The 14,593-nt window shown below is 34.3% G+C and overlaps 3 protein-coding genes across 3 annotated transcripts in view; 2 read left to right on the forward strand and 1 right to left on the reverse strand.

Moving 5' to 3' along the window:
* The first annotated feature begins 84 nt into the window (after positions 1–84).
* On the forward strand, positions 85–8,705 carry LOC135691330 (chaperone Ric-8A). The gene is made up of 5 exons (XM_065209167.2): positions 85–944; positions 4,192–4,534; positions 5,454–5,720; positions 5,987–6,200; positions 6,500–8,705. The coding sequence occupies exons 1-5, from the start codon at positions 226–228 to the stop codon at positions 6,715–6,717; spliced, it is 1,761 nt and encodes a 586-aa protein (XP_065065239.2). The 5' UTR covers positions 85–225; the 3' UTR covers positions 6,718–8,705.
* Positions 8,706–8,875: 170 nt separating this feature from the next.
* Positions 8,876–13,074, reverse strand: LOC135691331 (NADH dehydrogenase [ubiquinone] iron-sulfur protein 3, mitochondrial). The gene is made up of 6 exons (XM_065209168.2): positions 12,925–13,074; positions 11,883–11,978; positions 11,129–11,358; positions 10,449–10,574; positions 9,369–9,488; positions 8,876–9,137 (listed from the first exon to the last, which is right to left on the reverse strand). The coding sequence occupies exons 1-6, from the start codon at positions 13,004–13,006 to the stop codon at positions 8,964–8,966; spliced, it is 828 nt and encodes a 275-aa protein (XP_065065240.2). The 5' UTR covers positions 13,007–13,074; the 3' UTR covers positions 8,876–8,963.
* The window catches only part of LOC135691329 (GATOR2 complex protein WDR59), a 32,072-nt gene continuing 30,535 nt past the window's right edge, over positions 13,057–14,593 (forward strand). The window contains exons 1-3 of the mRNA XM_065209166.2: positions 13,057–13,261; positions 13,533–13,582; positions 14,187–14,322. Coding sequence (XP_065065238.2) covers positions 13,208–13,261; positions 13,533–13,582; positions 14,187–14,322 — 240 coding nt within the window. The 5' untranslated portion in view covers positions 13,057–13,207. The remainder of the gene's footprint in view (positions 13,262–13,532; positions 13,583–14,186; positions 14,323–14,593) is intronic.

The following is a 14,593-nucleotide window of genomic DNA, read 5'->3' on the forward strand; positions in this document are numbered from 1 at the left end:
TTTGGACAAGTCCATTAGTACAGCACCTAAAATGTATTAAAAAGTTTGGATTTTCAGTCCTCAAGGAGTCTTATCAAAACAATCTCTAACCTCGTTTTGGTTTGGCCTGGAATGGCCTATGGACGGAAGCAGCTGCATCTTGCGTAAAAACCAAACTTACGGAAAGATATTTCTGGTCAATACGCTGAAATGTGGTAAAGATTTAAAACGAAGAGTTTCTTAGCTATGGATCTTTCTAACCTTCTTCGGGATTTGAAAGAAGTGGAAATTAATGCCAACCCACATGCGACGCTGAGTAAATTGACAGACTTCAACAAAAAGAATAGTGACAAATTCGAATGTCAAAAGTCGAGTGCAGAAGTTCGCAGTGAACTGATTGGGATTCTCTTTAAACTTGCCAAAGAATATGACAATAAACTAAATGACCACGCTACAGAGCATTCTGTTGCCTTGGCGTTGAAGGAAGTGCTGATATGCATAAAAATTCTCAGCAGGGTGAAAGAAATTGCTTTCACTATGGGGAATGATGGAAAGTTTGTGGACGAGTTAGCTGAAAGAGCAAACATTGAAAATGGTCGCGACAGAGATGCAATAAATGGATCTGATGGAGAAAAAGAAGTTCAAAGATTAAACATTTTGAAAGAAGCGGAACTTGAAGCTGCAAAAATCATTTGCAATTGTGTTTTTCATTGCCAAGAATTCAGAAGACATTTCTCTAAAAGTAGACACTCAAAGTTAGTTACGAAAAGGCTCGGTGAATTAGTTACAAGGTTAGACAAAGAGAAAGAGCTATGTTCCATGCTGATAAAGGTTCTCTTTCTCATGTCAGCACTGGACATAAATGAGAGAGAAAAAATGAGAACAGAGTATAAAACAGATGAGATGTTGATTACTTTCCTTGCTGCAGTACTCAAAACTTTTGAGGGGTCTATAGAAGAAGGAAGGTAGGTGAAAATGTAGCAGTTAGTAAAACTGTAAACATTGTTGCGCCAGACAAAGAAAACTGATTATTAGAGAAAACTGTGGTGTATGAGTCTTTATTTTTAACGTTAACTATGTACATAGCTTCATGTTTAGCATGCCAACTAACCAAAATTTTAAGTACGCCAAAAAATTTTTTATTGGTTTACACACCGAACGCCAAAAAACCTGGGTGTACCCCAAAGATCTTTGGGCCTAAGTACATGGAATGCACCCTGGGTTTTAATGGGGTGCCAAGGTGTCCATGGACCCAGGCCCCCCACTTTTCATAGCAAGAAGGCCCTCACACTCAAGAAAAGAAATATCAATTTAAAAAGACAATAGCTCAGCAGATGTTTTGGCCCCAGGCCCTGCAGTCTCTAAAACTGCCGCTGATAAATCTAATGAATTGTTACTTTGATGAATTGTTACTTGATGATCAAATTAAGCATGAATTGCAACTCTAAGTTGCAACTTAATACCATACTGTTCCATACACCAATGTGTGTACAGCTTTTCCCATATAGCATAAAGTACTATATGAAAGACTGGTAAAACGGGTAATAGAGTTCTAAAGTGTGACATCACAAAAAACTATTTTTAGAACACCATGAAATACTCCCATATATACAAAATAAGTTAAATTTGTCAAAAATTGGGTGAGCTATGGTCAATAGAAGATTTGAAGTTTGCTAACGTATTATTGTTATTTTGGACTGAGGCCAATTTAAACTAGGTTTGATGGGGCTAGAGCTAATGCTCATCTGGTCATATCTCAGCCAATTTGTAATACCTCAACTGATTTTGCAGATTTAGAGGTATTTCATGATGCTTTTCTGTGTTACAGGAACAAATTTCAGAAATTCTAAAAATAGATTTTTGTGACCTCTTCACTTGAAAACTCTATTCAATGTATTTGAGGAACTAACAAAAATAAAGTTAGCAAGTAAATCCAGTACCAGAATGAAAATATAATAGTTTGATTGTTAAAAACACGATATTTCGAGCATGTACTTGTTATCAAGTGGCTAGAAAAGAAACAAGCCGAGCAAAGAGAAGGCGAGCATATACATATTTATTTAAGCAACTGACTGCAGCCAGATTTACACCTTTTAAGAAAATTAAAGTTTTTCCCTTGAGTCTTAATGGGAAATGAGACTATTTTTATCAAGATCTTACATATTCAAAGAGATACTTCTGTTGTTTTCAAATGTGCATTTACTATTTTCACTTATACTTTGGTGTGTGAGTGCAATATTTCTTATACTCAAGATTGGGAAAAAAGTATGACTGTTTGCCAAAACCCATTTTGGTGATCTTTGCCACAGATTGTTGCAGAAGGTAACAGTTTCCATTTCCCATGAAACCATAGTTAGCAGATAAGTTCCTTTTAAGAATAAACTATGGTGAAAGTTTCCATCTCCAAAGCGAGCACTCTTTAAAGTCCAAACTTTTTTGGTGTAAGCATTAACCCTTTGTGTTTGACATCTACAATGCAAAGGGGGCAAGTTTTCAGACCCTGTTGTGCTTACACAGACTTTCAATTAATGTTTTAAGATTTGAAAGTTCCTTTTTGAAAGCTGCCAACTTAAAAATGCAAAAGAAACTTCTCATAGCAGTTGCCAAACTTTTCAGTCTGGCAGAGTTGTGCTCCTTTGGAAAAAAGGGATTCTAATTTGATATTGACAATCAAGACTCTTTGTGACTACAGCTAGCAGTTTTAGTCAACAGAGCATTTGGCAAAAGATTTTTTAATATATTTTGTATTTCAATCTTTCTTTTTCGATTGCTTTATGCTTCTTTTGTATCATATTCTTTTTCTTGCAATGAAAAATATGGCGATAAACAATAGACAGGAACAATGCAAAACAACAATGAGCAATCAAATAAGTCTAATATGAAAAAAGAAACAAAATTTGTAGCTATAATTAAAAGTGATTTGAATTTTACCCTAGCTTACAGGGCTTCATCATTTAGTAAAAGGATAGAAAAGGTAATGCTTGAGAGATAATTTTGCATTTGTGATGAAGCCATTTCAAGTCAGATTTTGATCAGCATACAAGAAATAAATAAGAGATGTAAGGCAAGGTCCATAGGTTGGCTGAAGTTAAACATTCTCAGTGATATATTACACAGCAGAAACCATGGTTATTTGATTTGCTGTTTATAGCTAAGATGAGAAGATGATGTCTGCCAGGCAGCTGTTTTGATTGTAAGATCAGTTTCAGCTATAGGATGAAAACTCCATTGAGTTTTGATAAACTTTTTGCAAGCAAAATGCATTGATTTAAGTTACATTAAATCATTTCATGGCTGTGTGATTGCCAGAATTTTGTTTGTGCAAGAAGCAACCAATTAAACTTGATGAAGACATTTTTTAATTCGCGCCAGAGAAAAAGCTTCACTTAATGCAGCTATGATTGTGAAAATTAAATGTAAGAACAGCTGTTTTAGAACTTTTGATGTTTCTAATGATTTGCTCACAGTTCGTGGTCAGTAATTCCCAGCATCTGCTCAAAATTATTATCTTTGAATGTTTTACAAAGTCCAATAGTTGAAACGTTAGTCTAGGAGCAAAGTGAAACACACACTTGATTGGTTTTCAAGACTTTGGGTTGTAATAGCTAAAATTTGCAGCAAAATGATTTGATGGAAATTCCCGTTTTGGTGCTATTGCCCTACATTTTCTAGTTTTTAGAAAGGAAATTGTTTTTTAATTTTTTTAGATATTCTTTGTAAATCATTCTGGGTTTTGTCAGAAAGCAGAATGAATAAGAATGAAATCAAAAAAGTTCTTGTTTGCAGGAGATACTCCAAATGTCAAAGGACAAATTTGCATAGCATCCTATTTAATGGGTTGTGACTCATTTTCGGAAAGTTTATCATGAGAATGAGCATATAGGAGAGTCTCCTTCTTTGATATATCAAAAGTCAAATATACCCATCCATTTGTTCAACATCATCATCATTTTATTTAAATCAAGGTTTTTCCCTTTTTCAAAGGGTTACTGAGTTTCCGTCCATGAATTGGTGCAACTTCTCCACTTCACTCGGACATTTGCATCCTCAAAGTTCACAACAACTTTACGGCACCGCTTTTCCATCATTCCTTTCCAACTCATCTGTGGCCATCCTCTACCACCCCCAACCTCAAAATTCTAGCATGTTTCACACATTCATAATCACTCTTTCTCAAAACATGTTGTTCATGGTTTTTTTTTCTTTTAACAGTTCTGGTAGCACCCAAAAGATGCTGGATCAGAAAGTTGATGCCAGTGTAACATTAGTTATAGAAGTGCTCAAGGCTCTGTTTAATGTCACTGTCAATGTTGCTGATGCATCACTAATAGAAGAGCAGGCATGTAAAAATTACTGCACCTTATCCTGCCTGCTTCAGGAATACCTTGTACATCCACATTTTGCATCTGTCTTACCCAGTGCCCTGGTTGGTCACATTGCAAACATGTTTATCAACATCCCTAAAGGCTGCTTGCAAGGTTTATTGCCATCCGTGAAAAGAAGACCATGGCAAGAACAGGTTCCAAAATTCAAAGACTATCCATGTGAATATGAGGTATTTGAAATGTTCTGTTTCCCTTTTGTTAATAGATCTAAAAATTTGAAAGCTTGGCATTGTTTTTGAACCACTAAACAGTGATTTCTTTTGATTTTCAATATCAAGTAATACGTGCCCTGACACATTTTACTATGAAGTTTGCTGGACTTTTGAGAACCAAAAAGGTGCGATTATGGCTCAGTTGTTAGAGGCGCTTAATACAGACCCAAGGGTCTGTGGTTCAAGTCCCTTGTATGACCAAACCTTCACCCAGAGTAAGGAGAGTCGCCAACTCTCTGTAATTCCAGACGTAGGAATCACAAGGTATAGTCACATCGAGAGGAAGGACCAGGACACTGCTCGATAAGCACAAGCTTCCCAGTGTCCTGAAAACTTACTTCGGATGCTAGGTAGAAATACAAAATACAAATGAAAAAATAACATTTTGGAAATGAAAAGTTTGTTTGTCCAAAGTGTAACATTTGAAAAAATTTAATTTATGCTGATTTATTTGTCTGAATGTTATAGTTGCCATGATAGAAATTTTGGTGTGAACAGGATGAAAACTCTCCATGGGCAAGAGGTCCACTCTAATGCATGAATGATAAACTACGACTACATGTCCTGTACATCTATGTATTTTATGTTCTGTCACCAAAAAATATTTTATTAATCAAATATGATCAAAAACATTTTTTAATTTAGTTGTACACAGCATAAATTTGCTACATGCTTTATCAAGTTTGAAGAACTTTCTAGACTGGTGTTGTACATCTTCATTGAGAGCTTCTCCTTGCAAGACCTGGAAGTGCGGAGTGTATAATTATTCAACGGCACTTTTTTATGAAGAGCTCACAGACATTCCTGCTCATTATATTATTTTGAATATTTATGTCTTTTTTGGTTGGTTACTGGATATTTACCCTTACCATTGCAGCTGAAAGATGTATCAGCAGTGATTGTAATTATCACATGCCTGGATGAAGAGCTAAAACAGAAGGCTCCTGTCAAAGATGATGAGTCCCACACTTTTTCTATCCTGTCCTGCCTGTGCCATATTTGTCGCTGCTTGCGTTTGACAAGAAAGTATTTACGTTCTCAAATACTTCCACCTTTAAAAGATGCCACAGTTCGTCCAGAGATGGATGAAAGCCTGAAAGGGAGGCTCATAAAATTGATGACTAATCCAAACACAAACGTAAAGGTTTGTACTTATTCTCATTTCCATCGTTTTTTCAATAGCCAGATCTCAAAAGCTGATTGAGTGTCTCATTTCAATTAACAATGGCTGAAAATTTCCTGATATTATTTGTCTAAGAACTATATTAAACTTAACCTAATTAAACTGTTAGGGAAATTTTTGCATTTTATCTATATCACCAAACGCTTCTAGTTACCTTCTAGACAATTGAGTCCAAGCATAAAAAAGAAAAGTTACAAATCTGATTGCTAAAAATCTTCTTATACTAGAATATGGCTGCAGATTTTCTGTTTGTACTTTGCAAAGAAGATCCAGATCGACTTGTGAAGCACACAGGTTATGGAAATGCTGTGGGGCTCTTGGCTGGAAGAGGATTAATGGGAAGAAAAAGTGCCAATAGAACTGGTGACTACTCTTCAGATGATGATGATTCTGAAACTGAAGAATATTCTGCTATTGCTAAAGATATTGATCCAATAACAGGTATGCAAGCTTTTAGTATTTTTGGTTTATTTTTGAGTTCCTAATAAATGCCCTCATCTACACTGTAATATATTCTAGTGCCATGCCAATTTTAATATTAAATTTGATTGAATGAAATTGCTATGAAAGACATATTTCCCTGTTCATCAAAACCAGGTTCAAATTTACATTCACCTTTCCCTAAACAGTAATTCATTTATGCAAAGAATGTGGTTGTTTTAGATAAACGCTATACCTCGTAATGTTTCATCAATTATCTGGGGATTAATTAATTTAGGTGTTGTTTATCCTGTTTACAGGTGCAATCTCATCTAAAAGCAAGGAACCTGACCCATTTCAGGGCATGTCAGAAGAAGAAAAGGAAGCCAGCGCACAAGAATTAATGACCCTTTTGGATAAAATGTCTTCTCTAGATATGATCAAGCCTATGAGGATTGGAGAGAATGGCAGGCCAGAGGTTTTCAGTGTTGAAGAGGCAAAACAACTTGTAAAGGAACAACTAAATAAAGATAAATAATAAGAGTTTTTTATTCCAAACATTTACCCAGATAACTCTACAGTGACTTGATATTTTGATTCAACAGGATATACAGCTAGCAAGACAGATTTTGATGGTAAGCAAGAATTATTGTCACATGACTATGCAATATAGAAAGGTTCCACTTGATACATTTTAATGACTTTAAGGCAATTTTTTATGCCACATCTAAAATCTATTTCGTGGCTGAGATATTACCTTGCATGGATATAAGCTGTTTAAAAATTTATTCAACAAAATGGTATTTTCTCTGAAAATATTTTTTACAAATATCATTCCATCAACTATCAAACAAAATCTATCAATTTTTTACTTTATTTTGAGTACCTTATTTTGTTGATAATAAAAGTTGAGAAAAACAGAAAGGTTTTGTGCTTTAAAATGCTAGTCAAATCCACAACTAAATCCATAATTTTTTCTCTCTCTTGTTTATCTTTATCAACATCAAGGCAAACATATCTCCACTCATCTCCACTCATCTTTTAGTGCAGGGGTAAGCAACCTACGGCAACCCAGGCCAGAATCCGGCCATGGGGAGAGAATTTTGAGGCCCTTGAGATGAAAAGTATCATATTAAAATATTTTTGGTTGGCAAGGATGATTTTCTGAGGAGTCGCAAATATTGAATGAAACACATCTATTCACAATAAGATTATATCTAATATCTTCATCAAACCTGAGAATCATATGGAAAGATTTGTTCACTATCCATTGTTACGAATTCATCCTGCTTAAAGACAGGGACAGTAGAATCTTTGAGGGATTGGATGAAAATTAACAAATAGAGCAAGAAAGAACCTTACTGGGTGCACTCATGGAAGTTGAGCAGGGATCAGGGTTGTTTCTATTTTGTCATGTCTGAGTTGCTAGTGTGCTGGGGGCCCTATTTTGGATAAATTGGTGTTTTAGTATATTTAAGTGAATGGTCTAAACTAAAAGGCCGATGCTAAACGTTGATCAGTTGATAATTCTGCATTTTGTTCCTAGGATGTTATCTCAAAAACTTGAATGATATCCTTTTTAATTTTGATTGGTTTTCTTCAGTTTTCCCTTTTGTACATACAATTGTGACAGTCTTATCTTTTGTTGCAAACTTTCCATGTTTGCACATACGATTGTAACAGTCCTATCTTTTATTGCAAACTATCTAGTATGTAGACAAGAGGTTTGTAATTGCAGTGTAGTTGAATTTCAATGCAAATTTTTAATTATCATGATTATCATCTTAATTCAACTATTGTATTCATTTTTCCTATTACCCTTGTCCGCTTAAAGGGAATGTTTGACTGATCTGGCCCAGTCTCCAAGAGGGTTGCCCACCCCTGTTTTAGTGGAAAGGTCATTACACTATGTTTGACCCTTATCATCTTTTAAATATATGCTATATTCAAATTAACACATTGTTAAACAGATCTTCAGGATTTGTATCTTATATCATGGATTTGTGGTATCTGAATAAATTAATATTAAATGAGCAGTAGATATCTCATTTGTATAATTAGTTGCTAGCTGATGGAAAATTTCAATCAACAAATGCAAAAGCAGTTTATCAATAATTTTACCTTATAATCTTCTTTCCAAACTATGATATTTTCAATTGACACTCTAATTGTTATCAAAAAGAGAAATGGCAAGGAGCACATTTTAAAAGGTTTATTGTGATGGACCAATAAGGTGATGTGTTGGGGCAAAAATTTTGGAATCAAATATCACGATTTTCTTTCCACTAAACATTTATACTTTGCATTAACTAGCCCCCTCCTTTTGAAAACTCATCCATTTGAAAAGTCATATTGTAAGAGAATCATTATTTACAGGCAGTTTGTTCCATTCAAGGAAGAAATTTTACCCTGAGCTGTTTCCCTTGCAAACATAAGATAGGTGATCTGAGAAGATCATCTAAAGCTTAAAGGGCTTATTGAAAAAAGTTCACTTTTCCTATTTTCCACAGAACCAGCTATTGAACCTTGCAGTTTGCAAAAAGCATTTCTTTAGGTTACAACTCATTGTTATGTTTCGTGGTAGCAGTTTAGAGAAATAATTCTTTCAACATCATGCCACAGTGTTTATTTTATACATTTTGTATAATAAAAGCAAAGAATGTCAATTATGTGGCATCATAAGCAACACACCAACGGAATAATGGGACATATCTTGTTTATAATCATTAAGCACAAAACAATACTGCTAACACGCATCCTACTAACAATAAGGATCATCAAAATTTATTCTTTTTTGCTATCTGCTGTATCATTCTGTTCAGCATCAATTTCTAAAACCTTCTCCTTTCTGTGCTCAGGAAACTGTTCCCAGGGTGTCCTGAAGTCAAATTTTCTAAATTCTTGAGCCAGTTCAATGGGCTCTTGGACAATTCTTTTCAATTCATCATCATACCGAAGCTGAAATGCAACATGCATATCTCAATAGATAGCTATATGTCTTAATCTTTTCAAGATCTCAGAAATGTTACTTATACATTATTTAAATCTTTTGAAAAAAAAGGTTAACAATAAGACCAAAATTTCAATAGACAAACTTAAATTGACTATAGCAAGTTGAAGAAAACAACGAAATTTTGGTTTAAATTTCATTTAGTAATTTTAGTATCAAAAATTGCATTGTATAAATACCTCTGTGTACCCAGATAGTGGGAAATCTTTCCTTTGTGGGTGGCCTTCAAAACCATAGTCTGTAAGCAGTCTTCTAAGATCAGGATGATTTGCAAAGAACACACCATACATGTCCCATATCTAGAAAACAACAAGGTTTGCATAGTCAACTGTCCCCTGAAGGTAATTCACTTAAAAAAATATTAATCTATCAATAATAAAACATGAAAAAATGGAAAGAACATGGTAGCCCAACTGCCCCACAGAATCCAAAACAATACTTACAGCACAGTCAGTAAAATGTTTAAAGTGACAAACACCACAATGCACCAAGTACAAACACCGCAATGAACAAATAAATAAATAATGTTGTCATAAAAATTTTATTGCTTGTTTTCAGCACATTTGAGTGTTACCTTATGTGCTTAAAAAATGAGAAACTCATCCAAAAATGAAAACTTTGTTAACTTTAACTATAATGCTATTCATAAAAACACTGACAGAGGAGTCAATCTGCTATAATAGCATGCCCAAGCTCAGATGAAATGTAAGAAGTTAAAAGCAATTTGATTTTGAAAATTTACTCTCACAGTTACAAACAAAAAGGATTTTATCAGGTAATCAACCATGCTACTAAAAGTGTCATGCAAAACTTTATTTAGGAGTTTTAGAACAAATTCATAGAATTTAATTGTAGAATAATTAATGTCAACACAAGAAAATGTCAACACATGCAATGTATTATCTAAAAATTATCTGGTTTCTATAGAAAAGAGTTTAAAACATTAATTAATTATCTGATTGTCATTCCCAATTTCAAGCAGGCCTTGCAAGGAGCAAAATGTGGGCGTTTAACAAACTGAGAAAATTCAACTTGGCACTTGAATGAGCAACTGTTTTTTTGCATTTAGTTTCTAGACAGCTTACAGGCTAGGTGCTCCAGCAATCAAGCTCCTAGAATTTTCTAGGCATGTGAAAAGGCACTTGATCAAGATCGAACACCTCTCCTTGCAAGGCCTAATTTCAAGCTAGATAAATGGAATGTTGGAATAGTTATTCAAACATACAGATCTTACACTTGATAGAAAAGCAAATACCAACCTCTCTTTCAAGCCAGTTTGCTGAGTTGAAAACAGGCACAGCAGAATCTATTGGTGTTAGCTCATCTGTGTATGTCTTCACCCGTATTCTGGTGTTATATCTCAATGATAAAAGGTTATACACAACCTGTTGACAGAAGAAACATTAGTTGCTAAAAGGTTTCTATTTTATAGAGATAAAAACGTCTTTCCTGGTAGGTTATTTTATTGAGAGAGTCATGTTTCTATAGTATTTATTCAGTTTTATATTGGCCATAATAAAGATTGCTGATAAAGAAGATCAAATATATGGCTAGAAAACTTTTAATCTAAGACAGGAGTATAACAGTAAGATAAAGATTATAACAAAATCTAGATCTCTATTGAATTGTCTTTGAACTTTTACATAAAAACTTAACAAAGGTTTTGTTTAGCTGGACATGCTTGGAGATGTAAGGAGGAGTTGATTAGCAATGTCTTGCTGAGGAAAACTTATATATTGCCCATGCAGACAAATTTTCTATCTGCATGCTTTTACAAATTGACCAAACAAAATCTCTAGGTAACAAACTATATCATAACATTACAAATTTCCAAGTCAACTGATTGAAGATTTACCAATTCTAATGGAAGATGGATGATGATGATAATGAAAAAACTTATTCTATAGATAATGAAGGTTGAGAAAATGTGTAATTTTACCTCAAAACGGTAGGGTTTGGAAGGTATGTCAACTACAGTCATATCCATGAGCTGCTTAAACTGGGAATTTGTATGATCTCTTAGAAATTCTAATATGGGTAATATACCATCAGGGGAAACAAGGATCTCTAATTCATTTCCTAATACAACTTGAGCACCCTGTACAAATTTTGGCATTGATTGTGAAACAAACTGTCCAAATTCAAGCAATTTTGTTTGCTGAGCATCTCCTGTGAAAAACAAAGGACCAAAGATGTAAAATATCTTTTCAAAACAAACGAAAAAAACTAGCCACCAAATATTTTAAAGAGATTAAGTAAGATTAATACAAGATCCTTTTAGTTTATGTGTAACAGAATTCAACATTGTAACAGCAAATTATTATAAAACCTCTTTATTGTAGTGAACAAAAAGCAATGAATGATTGGGCAATTTGTGTAAAAATCTGACTGAAATGTGGAGGACAATCAAATCAGCATATCATCATACAAGATGTGCACATCCATTAAGTTTGTATTAAGCAATGTTGACAGATTTTTTAAAATCTACTTTTTCTTGCTGTTTCTAACTGTGTTTTTTTAGAGCTTTTCTCCACACATTCATGCCATGTTTCTTTTTTCACTGCTCTCTAGTCTCCCTTTCACATCTAGTAGTAAAACCAACAAATTTGCAACTGTTTTCGCCTATCAGTTATATCAAGTATACAGAGGTCAATAGCAGCTTTTACAACTGAAATAAATCAAAAGCATATTACCTTGTGTTGAGACAGCATTGCTGCACAGCCTTATTGCTTTTGGGGCTTTCAAAGCTAAAGCTGCCAAAATGTGTTTTGCTTGTTTTCCATTTATGCCTGTTTGAAAATAGCAAATCCATTTAAAATAAAAAAATTTAATACCTTGCTTATTGGATTTAACTTATCACTATTGGTTGGTTGGTAGCTTTTCAAAAGGTGATTGTCCAACAGAGAATTTTGAATTTGAATGAAACACTCAAGTTTAAGACATCCACGTTTGTCAGGGTGGAAGCCATGTAAAACCCAGGCCAGATGTACCTCAATAAACAATAGAAATACAATGGGAAATCATTAGTCCATGCCTGATATATTCGGCAGGATGAGCCAATGGGGGGGGCATGGGGGCCAAGCTAACGAGTGAAGTAGGGTCCTATTTTACTTGATTGTTTCTATCAGTAATAAAATGTTACTTGGCCAAAATCTTTAATAGATACATCCAAACTATTTTATTCTATTCTTTACACTAAACTGACTGAATAAATGCTAAGATGAAAATAAATGCTGAGGCTGAGTGGTAAAAGAACTAAAATTTTGAATTTTTTCCAGCTCTAGCAGCAATGTGTTTTATGTTTAATACAAGTTGATTCTTTAGCAATTACACAACTTCTGCATTTAAAGTGTTAAGTTGCATTTTTGGGAATGAAAATTGGGTGTGCACTCTAAAAACTTTGCAAAATAGCAAACAATGGGAAAAACTTGTCTTAAATTTTAGTATATTTGCAATCTAAGTTATATAATCATTTTGCAGAATTTTAAGGGCTAATCTTTATCTTGACGCTAAAATTTCTAGACTTCCGAAGTTAAAAATTTTCCCAAAATGATCAATTTCATCCCCCAGTATACCTTATTTTAGATAAGGTTGTGTGTGATGTGATATCACATCATGATGATATCATGATGGTGGCAGTGTGGTGCTGCCCTGTTGAGTTGTTCTAGTTTAAAGCCTTTTAAAAGACAATCACGTGTCACAAAAACAATACTTTGTTGTTTTGAAATTTCTTACCTGTTCTTCCTGAAAAAGATTTTGTACTGGCAAGGCGTGAAGTTGCAAGAAGATTTCTGCAGAAACTGGAGGTGAACGCCATTTTGCTTCCTCGCTCTTAGCGATTTACCTCAGTTTCGTTTCAGCCTCTTCATCAAAATGAAAGTTGCAATATCAAACATGGCGGCGGTGGTGAAGAAGTCAAGGCATGGAAATGGCTGGCAATGTCATGTCTTTAATAAACTACATTGAATTGGAAACAATGCGATTGTAATTTCCCACGATTATAGGTTTTTTAGGTACTATGGAGAAATCCAAGCACCATAAAAGTTCCTCGAAATGTCTCCCAGACTGCAACGTAAGTGTGGAATTTTTGGCTGATATTGCTGTATAGTGTTTTTAATGATTACCTAGTTTTGTTTTCGCCCAATAGCTCAATTAAAGTTCCTTCCATAAGCCAGCATTATTTTCTTGATTAATATTTATTTATTTATACACCATCTTGTAGAAACTTGGTATTCTTTGAGCTAAATTTGTAAATTTGTTTTGCTGAAGTTTGAGTTGTTTGATCTCTCATCTTGTTGTATATGGACGACACAACCTCAAAGTTGCATTTTTTGTCATTTTAGGCCAGTTGTATGGGAGTTAATGCTGATGGAACCAAAGCTCTTCTTGCTGGGTATGCAAAATCCAGCATCTCTTAAGTTGCATTTATTATTAGTGTCGCAGAATGTTCCAGAATATTTTCTCTTGAAATTTGTTTTATGTGACAAACTGTAAAATCCATAGAGTCTCTTATGAACCACACAGCTTTAAACAGACTTAAGCAAGCATTGATTTAATCCTGCTAAAAATACCTTTCACAAGCTGATCAAGATAAGTGCAATCATGGCTATCTAAGCACAGCTGGAAGCAATGGCAAAGTAATCCAAAGGTTTAGAGGCTCATGCCTCCTTTTTAGTAATAAATGTGTTGCCCCTTTTTGGCAATAAAAACCCCTTTTATGTGAAGAGTGCCACTTTTGCATGTCCCTACTCTATAGACCAAACAATGTCCCTTTTCCTTCATTCTCCACATTTAACCATATATGTATATCAGTATCAATATAATTATCAATATAAAAAACAAGTTCATAATCTTATCAATAATACATAAATCTTAAGATTTTAGCACTTACAGGTTTAAACCTACTTTTATTCATTTGGAAAGTGGGAAGTTTTGTAATCTCTTTTTCTTTGTGTTCCTTTTATGTTCATAACCATGTATTTATTTTTGATCATCAGGCGCAGGTCATTCACCCTTATCAACTTAGATGATCCAAACCTTCCATACAAACGATATGCTCAGAATAACAAATGGGAGCCAAGTGTCCTTGAATGGAATTCATCGTACCAGAGCAGTGATCTCTTTGCAACTGTGGTTTGTATGCCTTTCCACAATTTGTTCTTAAAATTTGGAGGCTTTGAAATTCCGTGCCAGCCAAAAGGATGTACCAGTATTTTCAGTGAAAAAATTAGAATCAGCGAGTTATGAGAGCGATTGCCCATCCAACAATATTTGTTAGAGGAAAAGACCTCTGGTTATAAGAGTTTCCCTTTTCCAAGGAAAACACATGCAAGCAGGTCACTTTTGTGGCATGTTACTACATTGCAATGTATGGCACTCGCTTGTTATAAATCACTTGCTTGTT

Source organism: Rhopilema esculentum, chromosome 4, assembly GCF_057945365.1.
Source record: "Rhopilema esculentum isolate cy_ngs chromosome 4, ASM5794536v1, whole genome shotgun sequence".
NCBI lineage: Eukaryota > Metazoa > Cnidaria > Scyphozoa > Rhizostomeae > Rhizostomatidae > Rhopilema > Rhopilema esculentum.